We start from the raw sequence: 16,594 nt of genomic DNA on the forward strand, positions 1-16,594 counted from the left end.
GGCCCAACTTGGTTTTTTCATGGGCCGAGATGGCTCCGAGACCCGAGTTTTCGAACCTTGTGTTTGCCGCCTTTGTTGCTGCCATTGCTCCCTTTGTGTGAATGTTGGCTTGGGGATCTCAAGGTGCTAGGGTGAGCGGAATCTCACGACTCTTTGCGTCTGTCCAATACCGAGAGGTTCTTCTTCTTCTTCATTCAAGCTTCTTCAAGCTACGGCTGCTGCCTCTGAAGGAGATCAAACCAGTAAGTAATTTTAGTTTCCTGCATATGTCCTTCCCCCCTTCATCCTCTAACCTAGTCCATCCTTTCCCATCGACCCAATCAGATCACTACAGCCAGCCTTCCATCCCCTCCATTAAACCTGCAACTATTCCTTTGAATTTTAGCTTGATCCCCAAGCATTCACCTTCCAACCATCAGATCTGTGCCAAACTTCCAGCAAACCTCCCTCCCTCTCCCTCCTACACTCAATCCCAATTTGAGTCACATCTGACCATCTAAACCCTAGTTTTCAGCCTAGATCCTTAAACCTAAAACCCGAAACCCTAACCCTAATTCTGCAGATTTTTCAAACTTAACCAAATCCAATCAGCCATAAATAATAGGTATAACGTAGTAGAAATCACTCCATTAATCTACAGGAAGGAGTGTTTTTAAACCATAAGAAGAGCAGCTATGGGTGGCTGCACACCACAAGGAAAACTCGAGAAAGGGGAATCAGAAGAAGATTGTGGGGAGCACTCTAATCTGATTAAAAGATCTCTGATACCATGTTAGTTAATCAGAATCTTGTAATCAGATCAGATAACAAATAAAAAGAAGAAGAAAGGAGAGAAGAGAAGAGAGAAGAGCCACGCAAGTCCAAAGAGAGGAGAGGACCTGCGGACAGAATTAAATAGACTGCCGCAGGTCTGCTCCCTATATATAATTATATGAGAATCAATAAAAATAACAAAAGGACAATTATGCCCTTACAAAACCGACTCAACAGAGAACAGAAATAAAAATAAAACCAAGGGCTGTTTTGCACCTATAGCAACATATCTCAACAGATTTTATTAATTCCTACCCATACTTTCCATATTGCCCCTCCCTCTCTTCTTTATTATGTCTTGTCATTTATTTGTTTTCCATTCCAAGTTTGCCCCTCCACACCTTATACGTTCCCTTCCCCTTTTGTTCCCTTCACTTATCACTTCCATCTATTTACGAGATTGCCATTACAAACTTCAAATGAGTTATTCATTAGTTAGGTGAATCCAAAAGTGATTCGAACCAGATTTAAAGACCCCGGATTGCACCAAAATTCCTTGTCTCAAACTTGGCATTTGGAGAATAGGTAATGAACAAATCTGCTCAACCAAATTGTGAAGCCTAGGTTACAGTTCGGTTGATTTCTTCATGTTTAAAAGAATATGATTGGGTGCATTTGATTGCAGAGCAGAGCCAACTCTATATCCTCCAGTAAAAACATTAATAAGCAATTTATGGATAGTAAGAATAACTGTAATTCATATTTACCTACATTTAAGGCGATAACTTGTGGTCTCACAAAGATGAAAAATAAAATCTTGTTTGTAATTAAAAAGTACTCTGCCTAGGGATATAACTAGACAATTCTCAGGAGTGTCAGCAATCTCCATGATTGAAACTTGAAAGTTAAGCATGGTACGATTTAGTAACAAGACACCCAAAGTAATTGATAGAAACTATACACACCGAGGCAGTTATACCACACAAGCACATAAATAGGAAAATTTGGAGCAGGCCTCCTAGAACAGCAACGGCTCGAACGACTCGAAGCTGCAAACGTTAAGGGAAGAATCTGAATCACAGTTCTGGACATAACTTACAAGTTTCAAAATTCGAAATATGAGACAATGGCAATGCATGAAGATAAGCACAAACGAACCTTTGTTACAGAAAACTCCAGTCCCAATGCAAAAAGAAGGAAGATCACCCCAAACTGAGCTACTGTTTCAACCTACAAGCACAAAACAATATAAAGATGGACAAAAATAGCAACTATTTCAACTGATTTGCATTTCCACACTAGAACACACACACACACCCCCACCCCCCCCCCCCCCAATACACACACACACACACACATATATATATATACCCATGGCTCTAAATGCTGTTTATAGGTTTTCCCAAACATATTCACATACTTAAATTCCTGAAATAACCAACAGAAAATCCTAACCGATATACAAATTTTGCTTTATCCTGTATTTTTTTTCTTGGGTACATTACTCTCCCCTCCCCTCGATTATGCCTTAATGACAGTCCCTTCCCCTGCATATTGAATAATTACTCTCCCCTCCCCTAAAATTGAAAGATTCTATCAACCGTACCCATTCCGTGAAAAAACGCTGTTAAATGATGACATCAGCCTTAATATATTCATTTAAACCCAAAAATACCCTTATATAGCGTGATATTCCAAGATTACCCTCCCTAATAATAAGAGAGCTAAGAAATGAAGAACTTCTTCTTCATTCAAACTCTCTCCGGCGAACCCCTGTGATTGAGGCTGACATTCGCCGGCCGAAGACTGTCCCGGATCTGCCTGGAAAATGGCAGAAATTTCACGAGATGCCAGCCAGGCTGATGAAGCTGCCGCTGAACACGACGATACAGAGGAGCTTGGCTGCGATTACAGGGTTGGATGCAGCAGCTAGTGTCAGAGGAGAAAAATGAGTTGCAGGTGAGGGAGAGAGGAAAATAAAAAAAGAGAACATGGAAACAGGGGCGGTTGTTTCAGAAAGGAAAATGGAGAATAGAAAATGGGCTTCGATGGATTTGGGATTTAGGACTGGGTTGCAGTGTATAGCAAATTTTAAAAAAAAAAAAGATCAGAGAAGGAGATATAAATTTCTGCTGGGTTGAAGAAGATTGGAGATGGAAATGAGGGCTTGGGTTTCAGTTTCGTATGGAGAAGGAGATGGTCTTACAGGTTTAGGGTATTAAAGAAGAAGAAAAAGAACAGAAGCGGAGTGTATTAAAGAAGAAGAAAAAGAACAGAAGTAGAGGAGATGGTCTTACCGGCTTACCCTGTCTTTTCAATTTTTTGTTTTCTTTATTTATTATGACCTCTGTTTCGAAGCTCTGCTATTTTTCGCTGATTTGGGTGAGACTGTTGTAGCCGAAGTTAAATTAACTTCACCCATTGCAAAGCCTCACTTCAGCATCAAATTTAGAACTTAATAAACTTTTGACTAAGATGGTCGCACAAAATTGTAATGGGAATAAAGTAAAGTAGTATCAAATTTAATAATGAATTTCCTAACTTGGAATTGGATTTGTTGACTATTTTCTGTTCTTGCAGCAAGTCTGAATCCTAATAGGGTCCTCCAATGGCTTGAATTTTGCGTGGGAATGGGGTAACAAATTAAACAGTCCCGATCAGGCATCCAGCTACATCAACCGAGGTTGATGAGTTCTGCTATGCCCTTGGTGGGAAGAATCGCATCCACAGTATCTTAATCGCTAACAATGGAATGGCAGTAGTGAAGTTTATGCGTAGTGTCATGACATGGACCTATGAGACTTTTGGAACGGAGAAGGCAATCCTTTTGGTCGCCATGGCTACCCCTGAGGACATGAGAATCAACACTGAACATGGCGGTGCTACTAACAGGTAGGCGATGGTGCTCTGACGTCAGCAAGGGCAATACTAGTGGTGAGGGTGGCAATGTTTGGTCACTCAGAGGTGCAGAGGGGTGGGGGCGGGTAGGGTTGCAAGAGGAAGAAGAAGAAGAAAGAAGGGTATGAGGTTAGAGATGAGCGTATTATTGTCTGTTAAATTGCATTTCTAACACTGTCAGCCAATATGGGTACGGTTGATAGAATCTTTCCATTTTAGGGAAGGGGAGTGTCATTATTCAATATACAGGGGAAGGGACTGTCATTAAGGTATAATGTAGGGGAGGGGACAGTAATTTTTCCTTTTTTCTTTTATATATAGGGTTCTCTGAGCACGCAGGGTACTCTCAGCCCTCTCACATTTATTTTTTTAATTATTGTTTTTCTCACTAAAAAGATTATAATATAATACATGTGAGGAGGCGTAGTATATGCCTTAGGCTTAGAGAGCCTTTTCTCTCTCTCTCTCTCTCTCTCACACACACACACACACACACACACATATATATATATATATAAAGAGAGAGAAATGGGTGAGAATATTTGGATGGCCTTTGTTAATAACAAAAAAGATGCCTTAAAAAAGATGAAAATAGGTAAGGTAGTTGGTCCAGATGGTATCCCAATAGATATTTAGAAGAGTATACGGATTTGTGAATTATCATGGCTAACCAGGTTACTCAATAAGATTTTGAGTATAAGGAAAATGCCGGATGAATGGAAAAAAAGCATTGTGGTACCGATTTATAAAAATAAAGGTGATATTCAAAGCTGTATATAGAGGAATTGCTTAGGAGACTAATGGAAAGATTTAGAGCATGTAAAAAGATCTTCACATGATCTTTTGATTGATTTAGGAAAAGCTTATAATTGACTTCCTAAAGAGTTAGTTTGGCAAGTTTTAGAAAAGAAAAATGTTTCGAATAAATACATGGACATAATTAAAAATATGTATAATGATGTAGTGACTGGCATTAGAAATGTGAGGGGACAGAGTAGTTAATTTCAATAACAGGTAGATTACACCAAGGAGCTCTAAGCCCGTTTTTGTTTGCACTAAACATGGATGAGTTGACTAGAGACATTCAAGATCAGATCCCTTGGTGTATGCTTTTTGTAGATGATATTGTTTTGGTGGATGAAACAAATGTTGGGATAAATGCAAAGTTGGATTTATGGAGATCAACCTTGGAATCAAAAGGTTTTAAGATAAGTAAAACAAAAACAAAATATATGATGTGCAACTTTAATAACAATAGGACTGAGAATGGGGTGGTGAAAATTGATGATAGGGAGTTACCACAAAGTGATAATTTTAGATACCTAGGTTCAATCATGAATAAAGGAGGAGAAATAGAGACTGATATTATACAAAGAATTAGAATAAGGTGGATGAAATGGAGGGGTGCATAATGTAAGACTAGAACCCGAATACTAATACGTCCAATCCCAGGCAGGATAAAAAAGAAAACCTCCCAAGTCTTAGGAGAAAGAGACATGAACCGTATATCATAGTTCTAAAACTCGTCTCGACTCGGCAAGATCTCAGGTCGAGATCTCGAGTTGACCCATGGAAATGACCCATCTACTACGTATTTACTTACCTAACTCGACAGAACTCTTATATGCTTGTTGTGGAGCACTATATGCAACATTATAGCAATACTATGTCATGGGAAGACTATGTGACACTAGCGAGGACTGAATACTTGATTCAAAGTCATTTTATGTGATGATAATTGTAACACTGTTAAACAGTTTGATGTATCACTTTAACATTTCTAATTCTTATTTAAGTTGTTTCGCTATTAATTGAATGTTTTGCTTGTTTTCTATTACTAAATTATGTGTATAGTAAGGTATTTTAGTACGTCATCGCCTACCAACCTCTGGTCCGAATTGAAACTCAGATTTGGACTTTGTTTTTGCAAAATCTGATAGTGTCATTGTGTTTAAATGGCCTAAAATAGGCTGAATATCAAGTTTCAGACCCAAACTAGGTCTAAAACCCACCGAGTTGAAGCTTCGAGTCGGAAAAAAAAATGCACCAACTCGGCGAGATCTCGACTCGACTCGGTTTTTCCAAGGGCCGAGTTGGTACCAAGACCCGAGTTTTAGTACCTTGCCGTATATCTCAGAGAGGTTGTATTTTTTTGGGTTGCTAGTAATGAAATAGTTTCATTATCTAAAATGAAAACATCTCCCACCAAAAGATCAGTCCAATAAAACCAGAACAATGGGTTCTCAAATTGGTTGGAAGAGATTGATGAGATCTCAAAAGATAACCAAAAGAAATAATCCTACAAAGTAATAACCTGTTGAAGTTGTCGAAGCTGCAGTGGTGACTGATCTTGGACTTGGCAGCAACTTGAAATTGATAAAATAACCAAGAGATTGATGTGAACAACTTGCAGAGAATTTTCAGCAAACTTGAACAATTCTTCTAGAGATAGGCTAGGGCAGAATTGGGTCTTGTTGATGAAAAAATCGATAGAATGGGATGGGGGAATGGAATGGGCATCTCACCTTTGGCCTTTCACCTATCCTATCTCAAGATTTCAGCATTGCATAAGCAACTTTTCTATTCATTCAAATTCGTGTACAATGCTAGTCTCCCTTACAAACTTATATAGAAGACTCGAAAATAGACTTAAACACTAAAAAAGAAAGGCCTAACCCTATCTTAACTAATAAGGTAACCTAAATTGACTAGGAAAGTAAAATAATAAAGAAAACAGACTCAAAACAGGACTCTAACTAAACTAATGAATCAAATCCCGTTTTCCTACTTTCTACCCATATTTTAGGTCCATTAAATTGGCCAATAACAAAGTAAACCCATGGTATAAAAGTCCCAATACATATATAACCTAACCCAAAGCTTATTTCCAATAAAATAAGCCGTCTTAACTGACTTATTTACATCAGTGCATCCAGAGTGTTGTGTAATCGATGTATCCCTTTAAAACTCAAAGAGAATTGAATAGTTATACGACCAGCAATGACGTATGGGGCTAAATGTTGGGGAGTAAAAAACATTTAAACAAACATAATATGGCTGAATTGAGGATGTTACGGCGGATAAGTGGTAAAACTATAAAAAATAAATTAAAAAATGAACAAATTAGAGCAAACCTAGGCATTGCCTCTGTTCAGCATAAGTTGCGAGACACACGTCTAAAGTGGCATGGCCATGTGCAACGGGGGCCTTGAATTCTCTAGTGCGGAGAAATGATTTATTTTAAATTGGAGGAGCTAAAAGTGCTAGAGGTAGGCCTTAATAACCATAGAAGAAGTCGTGAGGAAAGACATGAATAGCTTAGGACTGGAATTTTGTATGGCTTTGAATAGAGCTGATTGGAGAAATAGGATCCATGTAGCCGACCCCATTTAATTGGGATAAGGCTGAGTTGAGTTGAGTTGGTTAACAACAAAAATACATTAAATAGAGTTGAATGATGAAACAGGATTACAGGATTCGTGTAGCGAACTCCATAGATTGACTACATGATAATTACGGCAATGCATTATTGTATTCATAGTCCGAAATCTCGCGAGATCTCGCCGAGATTCTCGATTTTTTCATTTACTGAGTCGAGATGGCCTACAAAACCAAAAAGTGCACTTTCTCGCGAGATCTCGGGTTGAGTTGCTGGTTTCAGGTATGGGCTTGGGTCAATTGACCCATTTAACTTCATTTAAGCTATCTAAAGATTCTAAACACCCCCATCTCGACAGAATGGTGTTTACTCCTCTCTATTTTGCTCTCTCTTCTCTCTAACTCTCTTTTTCTCTCAAAGTCTCAATTCTTCTCTTCCCTTCTTCATTTTTTGCTTGGATTCAAAGCTTTGGAAGCTGATTTTGGTGCCAAACTGAAGATTGAAGCTCACTTTTGCAAGATTGATCAAGTTTTTGAAGGATTTTTGAAAAGTAACCCATTTTCCCTAAATCTATTTTTTTGAAAAAAAAATTGATGAAATCTTGGTAGATGGGTGTGATTTTGAGTTATGTTACACAACTTTGGCCGATCTATCACTTGATGGAGGCCGGTTTTTTTTTGGGTTATTAAATTTTTTATTATAATTTATGGAAAAAAAAAAAGAATTTTTTCAAAAAAGAAATTAGAAAAATAGGATAAATACTTATTGTTTGGATGTGATCTTGATGTATGTTAGACTAGTTTGCATGCTCTACAGCCTCATGGAGTCAATTTTTTTTTTCACCCACTAAAAAAACTATTTTATTTTTCAGATTTAATAATAATATTATTAAAATAGTTAAAAATATATATAAAATTAAGAAAAAATACATGTTTTTGTTGGAAAATTATGCACAACATTTGTACATAATGTCCAACTTCAAATGATGTCAAATACATCATTATGTTGTAATATTTTATATTTGAAGGTATAATTATTTATAATAACAATTGTAAATATTATTTTTAATTAATAAATAAATGCTAGAGTTAGGGAATAAATAAGAGATAGGTATTTGATTGTTCTAGTAGCTTCATATTATGTTTAATAGTTATGAATACAATACTTTAAGTGTTTAATACCTTACTTTAAGTCTGTAACATAGTTGTCATGGCGTCGCCATGGTGCCGCCATGGTGTCTTGGCGCTGGGAGAGGTGGCATATCGAGCTACACCATGGTGGATGTAAATATATCGTTCGATATGGCTTCCATGGCGACGCCATGGACGCCATACCACGATATGTTGGCATATCGGCCGATATTTGTACATATAAAAGTTAGATTTAAATTTTTTTTTTTAAACCATTTAATAGCTTAGATGCTTTGCTCCAAATCACACACATTGAAGAAAGACTATTGCTATCAAGCTTCAGTAAACAGGTTAGCCTATCATTTGATTTTTACTATTGCTTTCAATTATTTGACAGGTTAATCTATATTTTCAATTTTTCATACTTTCATATACACTAATGGATATTAGTTACACTTTCATGAATTAAACCATAGTGGCATAGTATATTAGTAGTAGTGTAGTACACTTTCATGTTGATTTTTGATGTTATAGGACATATATTATAGCATACTAAATGACATTAAAAATACAGAAAATAAAAAATTAAACATGGTCGACATGCTCGCCATGGCCACGCCATGGCGGGCGACATGTCGATATATCGACGTGACACCTTCCACCGACTTGGATCGCCGTGACAACTATGGTCTGTAATAGTTACTAATACACGTTTTTTTATATAACAGTATAAAAAATAAGATATTTCTTACACAATGGGGGATATAGCATGGCTACATGGAGTCCCAATGTCTGAGGACAAAAAGAAGTCAAAGTTAACTACTGTGGAAAGATTCTAAATTCTGGTGGAGCAACTAGGTTAAAAGAACATTTGTCTGGTCTGGGCAAGGATGTTGCCAAATGCCGAAATGTTCCGAGCCAAGTGAAACTGGCAATGGGAGAAAACTTGAGAGGAGTACGAACAAAGAAAGTTGAGAGGGAAAGACAACAAATAGCTTTCGATGAGGCAGTTCTAGAGAGGCCTGGTGTAGACATCCTTGGAGGAGTAGGAGATAATACTGAATATAGGCCTACACTTGGTGAGTTCGAATCAGAGGCTGAATATAGGATTTATCAGCAGACTTCTGCAGAGAGTAGGCAAAGTTTTCATTTTGAGAATATAAGAGCATATGAGCAAGCAAGAGGAGCTGGTGGATCTGGCTCAGCTGCACCAGTGCAACAAGATGAGAGGAGGAGAAGCACTGGCACAAGAGATATCTCACGGCCCCAAGCCCAACCCCGAACACGTTCCCCAGATACCATTTTTTAGCAAGATCCATCTACCTTTAGGCAATAAGATGCCTTCCAGCCAACCATCCCGCAAGTGTTTGATGGTAAACAAGATGAAGCACGGAAAGCCTTCAACAAGTTCATGTTATACAATGGCATTCCAGCTAATGTAGCACAAGGAACATATTATAATGCATTCCTTGACGCTGCAGGGAGGGTTGGCCCAAGATGGAAGGGGCCTACACCATATGAGTTGTATAATGTATATTTGCCGAAAGAGGTAGAGGAGCTGAAAGAGTACATAGAGGGTCTGAAGCCAAGGTGGGACACATATGGGGTTACTCTTATGGCTGATGGTTGGACTGGACCTACTAGACAGTCCATTATAAATTTCATGATGAGTTGTAATGGGAAGACTGTCTTCTTGAAGTCTGTTGATGCATCAAAGCATGTCAAGGATGCATCATACTTGTATAAGCTACTGAAGCAAGTGGTGGAGGAAGATATAGGAGCAAAGAACGTTATCCAAATTGTGACGGATAACGGTTCTAATTTTAAGAAGGCTGGAGAGAAATTGATGAACAAGAAGAGTAAGAGGATCCGCCTCTTTTGGACTCCATGTGCAGACCATTCTATTGATTTAATGCTGAAGGACATGGGGAAAAAAGCTTTGGTGACTGGTGTGGTCAATAGGGCAAGGCAAGTGACCACCTTTGTGTATAACCACGGTTATGCTTTAGCCATGATGAGGGAAAAATGCAAGGGGGATTTAGTGAGGCCTGGTGTAACTCGATTTGCCACCAATTAGATTGCATTAAAGAGCATTCAGTCGAAGGTGGTAGGTCTGAGGTCAATGTTTGCAAGTGAGCAATAGTTTAGTTGGCCAGGTTCTAGGACAGAAGAAGGGTAGGTAGCACAAGAGACCATTGCAAGCGATCAATTTTGGAAGGACTTGTATAAAGTTGTTGCCATATTAGAGCCAGTGGTGGCAGTATTAAGGATGGTTGACACGGAGAAGAAGCCTACTTTGCCCCACATATATGTTGCCCTGCAGAAGATGAAGGAAATGGTCTGAGCTGCAATACCCCGAAGTGCTTGCTCATACATTAACATCATTGATGAGCGATGGGAGAAGCACTTGAGTCATCCCTTGCATAAAGCTGGTGAGTTCAACACTTCAACATACTTTACACTTTATATGAGTTTTTACATTTACATATTCAAAACTCGAAAGTATTAAGTCACTAACAACTTATATTTGTGGTTTCCCCTTTACTAGCATACTATTTGAATCCAAAGTACCAGTATTCGCATAATCTTGGGCTGGACACGGATTTGTTACTGGCAGTTGAAGCTGTTATTGAGAAGTTGGAGGTCAATCCCAAGACACAATCTGACTGCAATGATGAGGTGAGACTTTGGGACTTTGGTACATTGGTAGTCTGTAAAGGAATGTAATTACTAAATAGCAAATACTAATGCCTCTAACACTGTTTGAAATTTAAAATGAAAATAGATCAAATTCTTCAGAGAGGCCTCAGTAAGTTTCAGTCGAAAAACTGCAGTGGAGGGTAAACAAAAGTCAAACCCTGGTAGATGGCAATGTGGCATGACTTTACATTTATGAATTATAATTTTATCCCTTTACAATGCACATATTCTTAATATTCTATGTTTATAATGCAGCTGACTAGTGGGTGCTTTATGGTACAAGTTCACCCAACCTGAGGAAGGTAGCAATCAAAGTGCTCTCACAAACTTGTTCATCCTCTAGGTGCGAGCGCAGCTGGAGTACATTCGCATTGATACACTCAAAGAAGCGGAACAGATTGGGTGGTCAACGACTGGAGCAGCTGGTGTATGTGCATTATAATATGAGACTAAGGATGAGGCACATACGTGAAGAATTTGAGAACAATAACAAAGATCCCATCGAGCTAGCCAACATATTCCAGGAGGACTCTGATGATGATGAGGATCCCCTATTTTAGTGGGTGAGGGATCGCGGTGCACCAGAGATGGATGAGCCTGGAGGTAGGCCCGACTCCACCATTGCGTCCGTAATCGGTACAGATGTTAACGACTATATGTCACAAGAGGGGCGTGCACATTCTCAGTCACAGAGACCTTTTGAGGATGCAACAGGAACTGCTCCTGATGATGATGGTGATGGTGATGACCCTACTGGTGGTGATGACCCTACTGGTGGTGATGCTGGTGGTAGTGGTGGTGGTGGTGGTGGTACTGGTGGCATGCAGAGTGGTGGTTATTATAATGATCGTCATGAGGGGATGCGCGAGCAATACCAGCATGAAGTGGAAACCCAGGAGGACCCTGTGCGTTTCACAGGTGAGTCTCAATTTACACATGCCACACAAGATCAAAACCATGGTGACCACAGCAAGACGTACAAGAGAAGGACGGGTCGCAAACACAACCAACCTCAGTATGATGACACGAGTATGAACACCATGCTAGCAAGTTTTGGAAGCATGACTATGGATACTGGTAGTGAGCATCAGTCGTGGCAATCATATGATCCTAGCAACCTCATCAGCACTAAGATTATGGTCAGCAGAGCACCGGTTCTGAATATAGTGCCTATGGTCAGTTTGGCCAGTCAACACATGCGGATGACTATCAAAGCAGTGAGTCTGGCATTGGGTCCAGCATTGGGTCCACCTTTGGGTCCACATTCCCAGTCCCATACATTCCTCAATATGACAGTAGCACAAATAGTGGATATGAACCTTCACAGCAACGGTCTAACGCCACTGTAGAACAGCTATCTAGGATAGGGATCTTGGCATATGTGGATGAGAATTCTTATATGAATGTTGTGGAGAACTATATGCAACAGTAAGGGTGTCAAAACCAAACCGAATCCGAAACCGAGCCGAATTAACCGAACCGAATTAATTCGGTTTGGTTTCAGTTCTGGTATATGGTATTCTAATTCGGTTCGGTTCGGTTCGGTTTCATACCAAGACCCGTCGGTTTTAACCGAAACCGAACCGAATAAACCACTTAATCCAAAGCCATGTATCTTTTAAATTTTTTGGTATCTAACCAAATGACTTTAAATATTCCACTTTCCTATGTTTTCATTGTTTTTTAGGTAACTTTTTTTTTTTTTTTGGTAAGAGTTTTTTAGGTAACTATCCAACTGGATGAAATTTATATGCCACTTTTCACAGGGTAAAATAAAAAACTCTATGAATTTTCTTTGAATTTTTGGTAACCATCTAACCTAATGACTTTTCATAGTCCACTTTCCTGGTTTTCTCTATTTCCTTTTCTCAATTTCCTTTTTCAACTCTTCAAGTGTGCAACTGAATTAGACCCGAATTGGAACCGTATTTGGAAACCGAATTAGAACCGTAATTGAACCGAACCGAGCAGGTTCGGATTCGGTTGGTGGTCCCAGAACCGACTTGGTTTTCGGTTCGGTTTCGGGTCACACCCTCAAGTCATGGAACCGAACCGAATACCCGAAACCGAACCGTTTGACACCCTTATGCAACAGTGGAGCAACAATATGTCATGGGAAGATTATGTGGGGCAAATGGGGAATGAATATGTGATTCAATCTAATTTTATGTGATGATAGTTGTAACTTGTAACATTGTTAAGCTTGAGCAATTTAATGTATCAGTGGTATCACTTATTCACTTTAACATTTGTAATGCTAATTAAGTTGTTTTCCTATTAATTGAATATTTTGTTTGAGTCCTATATACATAAATTATGTCATTAATGTATATAGTATGCTATTTTAATACGTCTTCGCCTACCAACTAAGGGTCCGATGTAAAAGTCCTATTTGGACAAAGTTTTTGCAAAATCTGATAATGCCATTGTGTTTAAATGGCCTAAAATAGGTTGTATACCGATTTTCAGACCCAAAAGAGGTCTAAAACCCACCGAGATGGGCTTCCGAGTCGGAAAAAAAAAAAAGTGCACAAACTCGTCGAGATCACAGCCCAACTCGGTTTTTGGCTGGGCCGAGATGGCTCCGAGACCCGAGTTTTTGAACCTTGATTGTATTGAGAATGAGAGGGTGAACTGAACTTGTTTCAGATTCAAATTACTACAAATCTCAGTAAGTATTGACCTCCTTAAAGCATTATAAATTATTGCTTTTCTTATATGGCTCCCCGATTCGCATTCGTTAAACTTTACAATTTCCACATATTCGACGAACTTTTCATTGTTTCCAATAATTCTTATGAAACTTATATCATGGCAAACTATACCCCATTTCCACAAGGACCAAAATAATGAACAAAACCAACATTTAGATTCTTGTTTGAGCAAAATAGAGCAACACCTCACGAATAATTTAACTGAAATGCTAAACACAGCAAGAATGTGTACCTTCTATGTAAACATTAACTAATCTTTCCTGTCACTGACCAAAAATAACAAATTAAGCATACAATTATCCAATAAGAAAAAATAAAGACATTGAATTGTTACACATGCTTCTTTTCCATCATGTCATAAACAACCAAGCATATGGTAGAGGCCAAAGACCACGAGACAAGAGTACAAGAACAAACACCCAGAAGGCTTAGGTTATAGCTCTAATGAAGAAAAGCAACATACTTGCACCAATTCACTGACAAAACTTAACCCGCCTGGTCCAATAAGAGATCCCGCTAGCAAATATCCAGTAATAACCTGCAAATTTTTGTTTCTTACTAACTAAATTTTATTGATTAAGAAAAGGTAAATCTAGCAAATTCAAGTAATACGTTATAGTTCCTTCAAGAATTGCAACTAATAATGAACAAAGGCAAGAGAAATAATAATGCCCATACTGGTTGTCCAGCACACGCAAAAGCAATGCCACCACAGGTTGCAGATACAATGACAACTACAAGATCTGATATCAATCTGCATAGAAAGTTTGAAAAAGCTGCAAGTTAATGTTAGTGAAAAGAAAACAATGATGACAATAGAAAGTACAAAATTGATAACCTTACCTTAAGTCTAACTGTAGCACAGGATATTTTGATTTGGGATTAGAAATAATAAACACGTTGTCCTGAAAAATGCAGCCAACATCATAAGAATCTGTTAACCATTGAAGTTGCCTAAATACATGTATTGCATGCGTGACAACATAACTTGATACACTCCAAAAATCATTGCAACAAAAAGTAACCAGGCCAAAGAAAATGGAACATACCTTTCTATCTATCAAGGTTGGCATATCTTCTGCTCGATTCTCGTTATCCAAATTAAAAACATCATGCAGTTGAAATGACCTAACATAAGAACCACCAAGATGGGAAAGTTCAATTTTGTATGGGAAGGCAGAACATTTCAAATGAATTCAAATTCCCCACATGCTAATAAAAAACAGAAATGATCTAAACTGAGAACCAATTATCATTATCATTGTATTTATTCACATGATGAAAAGAATTACTTCTCTTCCTTGGTTTCATTTTTCTTGGGCTTGACTCTAGCAACAGTTTCCAGAACCGCCTGATGAACAAAAACACAAAAATAGTATTAAGTAACATAAAAAAACACAACCCCCCCCCCCTCTAAAAATAAATGATTTAGTGTTGCATGCGCTCAAAAGTCTCAACCCATAATGACCAGCCTTGAATTACAGATCCATTTTACATTTCAAAATCAGCATACATTCTTCACGATATATAAACAAATTGTGCATCGAGTGGAAAGGCCAAAGTGACGAACAGGAATTGCTAAGCAGCCCCCGGTAGATGGGATAGGCCTTAGTGAGTAGTTGCATTATCAAACAAAATGTTTTAACTTGATTCACAAATACAAATGATAAGTATGATGTACGAACTTAAGAAACTCCACCATTGCTGTACAAGCAGCTCAACAAACATTAGCAAGTTAGGATATGTGATGCAGTACCACTCTAAGATCCAGATCTGTGGCCTGGATTTGTTTCCATTAGTTTAGAGTTTGTCTTTGTTAAAAATGGACAGAATTGTTATTTTATTTACGGGGGTATTTAACTGCTTTTTTTTTCATTATTTATAATTTATTTGTGGGGTCAAAGTTGGCTTTAGTTTAGTCACTAAAAAAGTATGATCAACAAAAACAACACCATAATGGCATAGAAAATACTAACCAAAAAATCAAAAAACACAACCAAAAAAAAAAAAAACTCAAGAATCAATGGCGTGGTTACGAGGTCGCTAGTCCCTCTGTCTCAAAAGAGTTTTAGATAATTTTAGGTTACTAATTCTTCTCTCTTCATTAGTTTTCATCCTATTAAATAGGATCAGATAGAAATAGAAGTTACACTGCAACCACCCTTCCATGTTCCCTTATACTTCCCAACTCCTAATACTCCTACTTTGGTAACTTCCCGTAACTTCCCAATAGGTATAACTACTTACATAATTAAAATAAACATAATTTAGACAAATACTACTACATCTTAGCCTCCCACATCCACCTGGAACCCATGCAACACTCTTGTGCCGATGCCATATACGTTAAGCCTGTAACAACTACTTCCTACTAGATTTTGGTCTTGTACTCAAGACCACTTGTGGAAACTGACTACTCAGGGTATCCCAATCCTCCTCTTCATAACAACCCTTGATCAAGAATAATTTCTTGCATCAATGTCCCGGCACGAACTAATCGTTACAATTGTAACAAAGTCCCTTAGCCCACCTTTCTTGTATCTCCGATGACTTGAGTCAACGAATGGGAAGAGGTTCTTCAGCAGGTGGAATGCTCTTTCTCGCAAGTGATTGGTCACGGGCCTCGTACAGTCGAGCCAATCCAATGGTTGCAAATAAGGTTGTGGGGCGACCAGCTAGGACGTCGGCCTTGACTTAGTTATTTAGTCCACTTACAAAAAAACTCACTTGCTGGTGTGGTGGAAGAGGCCCCACTTTGGAGAGGAGCTTTTCAAACCAGGATTGATAGTCGCGTACAATACAAAGTTGCTGCAGCTCGGCGAGCTCCCCAAAAAAAATATTGAGAGGGAGTCAGTTCGAATCGAGAATGCAACCAATCGCAGAAGGTGTGCCAGTCCAGCGTTACTTGATCTTGCTTAAAGATCTGGAACCACATGTGCGCGTCTCCTTCCAAGTAGAAAGAATCCAGAGCCACTCGTTCCTCGATCGGTGTTTGGTGAAACTTGAAATACTATTCAGCC

The 16,594-nt window shown here is 38.6% G+C and overlaps 1 protein-coding gene and 1 long non-coding RNA gene across 5 annotated transcripts in view; one reads left to right on the forward strand and one right to left on the reverse strand.

Annotated features, from left to right (window-relative positions):
- The window catches only part of LOC122668944 (K(+) efflux antiporter 4), a 46,483-nt gene that overhangs the window by 26,551 nt on the left and 3,338 nt on the right, over positions 1-16,594 (reverse strand). For all 4 annotated transcript variants that reach the window (XM_043865538.1, XM_043865539.1, XM_043865537.1 and 1 more), the window contains exons 3-9: positions 14,867-14,925; positions 14,624-14,702; positions 14,418-14,479; positions 14,253-14,328; positions 14,038-14,112; positions 1,912-1,983; positions 1,719-1,802 (exon numbers count right to left, since the gene is read on the reverse strand). In XM_043865538.1, the coding sequence (XP_043721473.1) occupies positions 1,719-1,802; positions 1,912-1,983; positions 14,038-14,112; positions 14,253-14,328; positions 14,418-14,479; positions 14,624-14,702; positions 14,867-14,925 (507 nt within the window). The remainder of the gene's footprint in view (positions 1-1,718; positions 1,803-1,911; positions 1,984-14,037; positions 14,113-14,252; positions 14,329-14,417; positions 14,480-14,623; positions 14,703-14,866; positions 14,926-16,594) is intronic.
- Positions 6,877-11,985, forward strand: LOC122668945. The gene is made up of 3 exons (XR_006333937.1): positions 6,877-7,073; positions 9,112-9,115; positions 11,975-11,985. It is a non-coding gene; the product is annotated as an uncharacterized LOC122668945 (long non-coding RNA).

The sequence above is a fragment of the Telopea speciosissima genome, chromosome 7 (assembly GCF_018873765.1).
Source record: "Telopea speciosissima isolate NSW1024214 ecotype Mountain lineage chromosome 7, Tspe_v1, whole genome shotgun sequence".
NCBI classification, from domain to species: Eukaryota; Viridiplantae; Streptophyta; class Magnoliopsida; order Proteales; family Proteaceae; genus Telopea; species Telopea speciosissima.